Source organism: Echinops telfairi, unplaced genomic scaffold (genome assembly GCF_000313985.2).
Source record: "Echinops telfairi isolate 266 unplaced genomic scaffold, ASM31398v2 ScPeMD7_3533;HRSCAF=4204_1, whole genome shotgun sequence".
Taxonomy (NCBI): Eukaryota; Metazoa; Chordata; class Mammalia; order Afrosoricida; family Tenrecidae; genus Echinops; species Echinops telfairi.
This window is the reverse complement of record NW_022107432.1, coordinates 5,434,596-5,438,919: the sequence shown is the minus strand read 5'-3', so window position 1 is coordinate 5,438,919 and position 4,324 is coordinate 5,434,596. Positions and strand designations below refer to the sequence as shown.

Here is a 4,324-nt window from a genome sequence, read left to right as displayed (position 1 = left end):
GCTGATAACTGCACGGCCAACAGTTTAAAACTACTTACTGCTCCAGTGGATAAAGATGAGACTCTCCACTCCCCTAAGACTTAAAGTCTAAAACCCACAGCAACAGTGGCGTTGTATCCTGTCCGGCCACTTTGAGCTGTAACCAACTCCATAGCGGTGAATTTGTTGATTTTATTTTCAAGGGATATTCTTGGTAGATCACCTTGAAGGACCTATTACAATAATAAAGGGTTATTAGGAAGAAGTTTTAAGAAATTTGAAAGCAGCGTTACTGAGAAAAGGGCCACGGAAGCTGTGGGTGGAGGAATGTGTTTCCATCCTGACAAAGCACGCGCTCATTCTTGTCTGCCAGGGGGCCACACTACCCTGAGAATGCTGTTGGGAAATTGTCCCCCTCTACCCTACAGCCCTCATCTTTCCCTTTCATACTTCTTTTTGTTCCCCAAACTTGAGAATGCTTCAAGGGGCACGTGGTTGGATAATAAATCTGCATCCTGCTGTGGAATAAACCACAGAGTGTAGACTTATCCGTGGCAGGACCAGAGAGAGGGAAAGATGCACCTCTGTCAGAGTGCACACCCCCATGGAGGATAGGTCAAGAAATAATAGCTTCACATTTTGATATTTTTTAATTAATAGAGGTTCATGTGATTTTGTAGAAATACTTTCTGACCCTCACATGTACATAGCTTAGATTACACTTTCTTTTTACTTTTTAACCATTTAAGTTTTGCTTTTTAATGTTTACTATTTTCATGTGTGAATGTAAATACAGCCCGAGAACACTGAATTCACCTATCTTGGTCAACATACAAAGGCAGAGAGGAAATGAGGACTATTTGACAAAAAGTCTGGTAAATTTGCATAATGCAGCTTCATCACAACTTTATTGTTTGTTTTCAGCAAATATTCCATGGGGATTGAAAAATGTGGTAGTATTTGTAGTCTTATTTTGAATGTTCCTTCCTTTCTTTCTAGTTGATAAACTACTCAAGTAATAATCACATCTCTAAAGAAATAGTTAAGCAAATTATTCTAAATAAAATATTCTAAGAATTTATTTCTTTCAGCATCCGTTTCTTCATTTTCCAACTCATATTTCTTCATGGCAACAAAATACCGAATAAAGGTTTCTCCTAGAGCCTCTTTCAGACATTGATCTTCCTCTAGTGCCACCAGGGCATCTTCCAATTTCAAAGGGATCTCGGAAGGTTTTGACAGGCAAAGGTCTGTGCCGTCATCTGGATCAGTCAAGGCATCGTCAGGGCTTTGAAGTCCATCCAAGCCTGCAGCAATCGTTGCAGCCAACACCAGGTAAGGATTTGCTGTCGCTGAGCCTAGTTTATTTTCTATCCTGGTCCCTTTCTCACCGTGACACTTGATGTTGAAAGCACAGCTGTTATCGTTGTATCCCCATGTTGCAGGCACACTCTCCTTCCGGGCTTGACTCTCCTTGGAATAACGCTTCCGGCAGCTGGCAGCAGGGGCCAGCAAGCAGCTGAGAGCTGCAGAGTGCTGCAAGAGTCCTGCCAACCACTTTTTCCCAGGGACCGTAAGCTGTTCGACTCTGGAGCTGCTGCAGAACACATTTTGCTTTCCACTGACATCCCACAGACTGTGAGACAAAATTCCCGAATTGCATAATCCAGTCTCGATGAAAAAGCTGGCGATGTAATTATATTTCCTTGCCACTTCTTTCACAGCCGTTCTTAGGGTAAATGCATTATCGGCTGCACGGATGCCAAATTCTGGCAGAAAACAGATTTCTGTCTGACCAGGTCTGGTAGAGAAGGAAAAGCTCTCAACATTTGCTCCAGTCTGATACAAGTCATCCACGAGTTCCTGCATAAAGGGCTCATCGTGGCTCATTAGTAATGGTGAAGCAGAAAAAGCTATGGTATTGGATTTGATCATTTCAGGCACACAAATCATGCAAAAGTCATAGATGAAGGCAGAAAGCAGGGAAAAGCCGGCGTTCTCCAGCTGGCTGAGCTGCTTCTTTGCGATGTACCTTGGAGATGTCACCAGAGGCCCACCAGTCACAGTGAAAGTATCACATATCACTCTCGCAGTTCTCTCAGCCCAGGGCAGGACTCGGAAGGTGGACAGCTCCGGTATCAGGACGATGTCACTATTAAAACATGTTGCTCGTATGTGATTGACTTCATTGTTTTTAGGGTTCGGCATCAATTCAAGATAACCTCGAGGCATGTAAACTCCATGAATCACTTTTTCCTAAAGAGAAAAGGACGGAGAACTTGGTTTTGAAATGAGAAAACAAAACACATTGAGCAGAGCTTTTCTAAACACACAAAAAATCTGTTGGTTGACAGTACTTTATGAGGTACTGTTTACAATTATTTTAAAGTCAAACCCTCAAGGCATTTTTATAAACAGCTGTTAATATTTTTAACCTTCTAGGTTTTATGTGCTATGAGAGGTAAAATATGGCAATCATAAATTATATACGCACTATATATAATAACACACCTAATAATGTATGATATAATATTATATATGTAATATATAATCGGTGATATATAATAATTTATTGCATTATGTTTGACACATAATAATAAAATATCTTCCCTTCAATAAACTAAAGAAAAGCTTTATGAAATTATTCCAAATTATCATAAGCAAATATACTCTTTAAAGCACTACATATGTGATGATATAGTTGCTAAGGCTATGGTTTTATTTGAGGTTCGTTCACTGCAAGCCCAGTAGGTAATAGACTCTCTGAAGTTGGCCGTAAAGAATCTTCAATCCCTCTCAGTGAGCCAACTGGAACCAGTCCTATGACCCCCAGGACAGTTGTCATAATACCAAAGGACTCAGATCTGCGGACAGCGGCAGTCCTCTCTTCATTCACTTTTACAGCCCACTTACAAATTAACCACCTCACTGTCTTACGGAGTCTCAGAAACCTTGCCTGTAATGTGGACCCTTATCTCCTAAGTTATAACTTCTAAAATTCTATCCTTCACATCAGCATGAACTAGACGTCAGCAATATAACTTCTAGTCCTGGTTATTTTATGAGTTATCCTTGTGGAGTTGAGCAAGTTGTTTGGACTCTGTTTGCCTTACCTTCCATCTCTGAAAATGTTAGATGATTGAAAAGGTGCCAAATACTTTTCTAGTCTTATACCGCCAGGGTTCAATTGATTTATTTAACTTTTGCTGGGTGACAGCATAAAAGTATTAAGATTGTAAAACTGAACAGATCCATAAAACAAATTCAAGAAACCACCTAATAGGGACATTAACAAAGTTTCATGTTTGGGGGGTTGCGGGGGAGTCCCAACTATAAGTTTGGTCCTCACGATGTTGGTGCTCACCATGAACTAAATAAAACCTCCTACAAGCCTGCCGTTTCAGTATGTTGCTTCAAAATCCCCAAAAGAGCGTGGCTACCAAAGCCCAGTTAGTTTTCAAAGGTCAAGTACTAGTCTACCTTCCTCGCGTTGGTCATGAGACATTGTCTCCTTCACTCTCCACCATCTCACTTTGCATTTTGACTTGCCATGTTAACTTAGCCAGTCCAACACTATGCTTACCGGTAATAAAGTTGTGTGAGTCTTGCAAAAATCTTTTCATTCCAATTTTCACAGTAAGAAATAAGACATTTTTCTACTTGACAATTTTTGGTTTGAAATTATGTTTGTTACATCTGTGTGTATCTAAAATGAGAGATATTGTGTTTTATTCATAAGACTTTTAGAATTCCTGTAATTTAAATATTTTACATATTTGTTTGGTTGTAAACAGCTGGGTTTCATTACATTCTAATAGTCCTTCATGAATTGGAAACTAATATAAAGGCACACTTTACCCTCCAGGCTATTTAATTCACATTTCTCAGAGCATGCTTTTCTAGCACTGTAATACTCTTCAATCTTGTTTGTTGTTGTTGTTGTTGTTGTGTGTTTGGTTCATTCTGAATTCAATATAATTTTTTTTAATTGTGACAAATGTATAAACATATGTGAGCATAATGTATTCATAAGAATCAATTGTTACCTAATGTATTATAGATATGCCATACTGGAATAACTTGCTGTTGACTCGAAACTAGAAGAATAGCACAAATCTCTATGAAAACTGAAGATAGGCTGGATGAGCAATCTGGAGGAGAAAACAACGGGACCGACAGTTCCAAGGGTACATGTGAAGGGGGAGGTGAGGGGAAAGGAAGTGGTATTAACAAACCCAGGGACACAGGAACAACAAGTGATCCAAATTGATGGTGAGGTGGGTGTGGGAGGCCTGGTAGGGCATGATCAAGGGTAATGTAACAAAGAGGAATTGCTGAAACCCTG

General features: G+C 39.7%; 1 protein-coding gene across 1 annotated transcript in view; it reads right to left on the bottom strand.

Moving 5' to 3' along the window:
- Positions 1 to 879: 879 nt before the first annotated feature.
- Positions 880 to 4,324, bottom strand: part of LGSN (lengsin, lens protein with glutamine synthetase domain) — a 40,219-nt gene continuing 36,774 nt past the window's right edge. Inside the window, exon 6 of the mRNA XM_045294907.1 lies at positions 880 to 2,235. Within this exon, the coding sequence (XP_045150842.1) occupies positions 1,036 to 2,235 (1,200 nt within the window). The 3' untranslated portion in view covers positions 880 to 1,035. The remainder of the gene's footprint in view (positions 2,236 to 4,324) is intronic.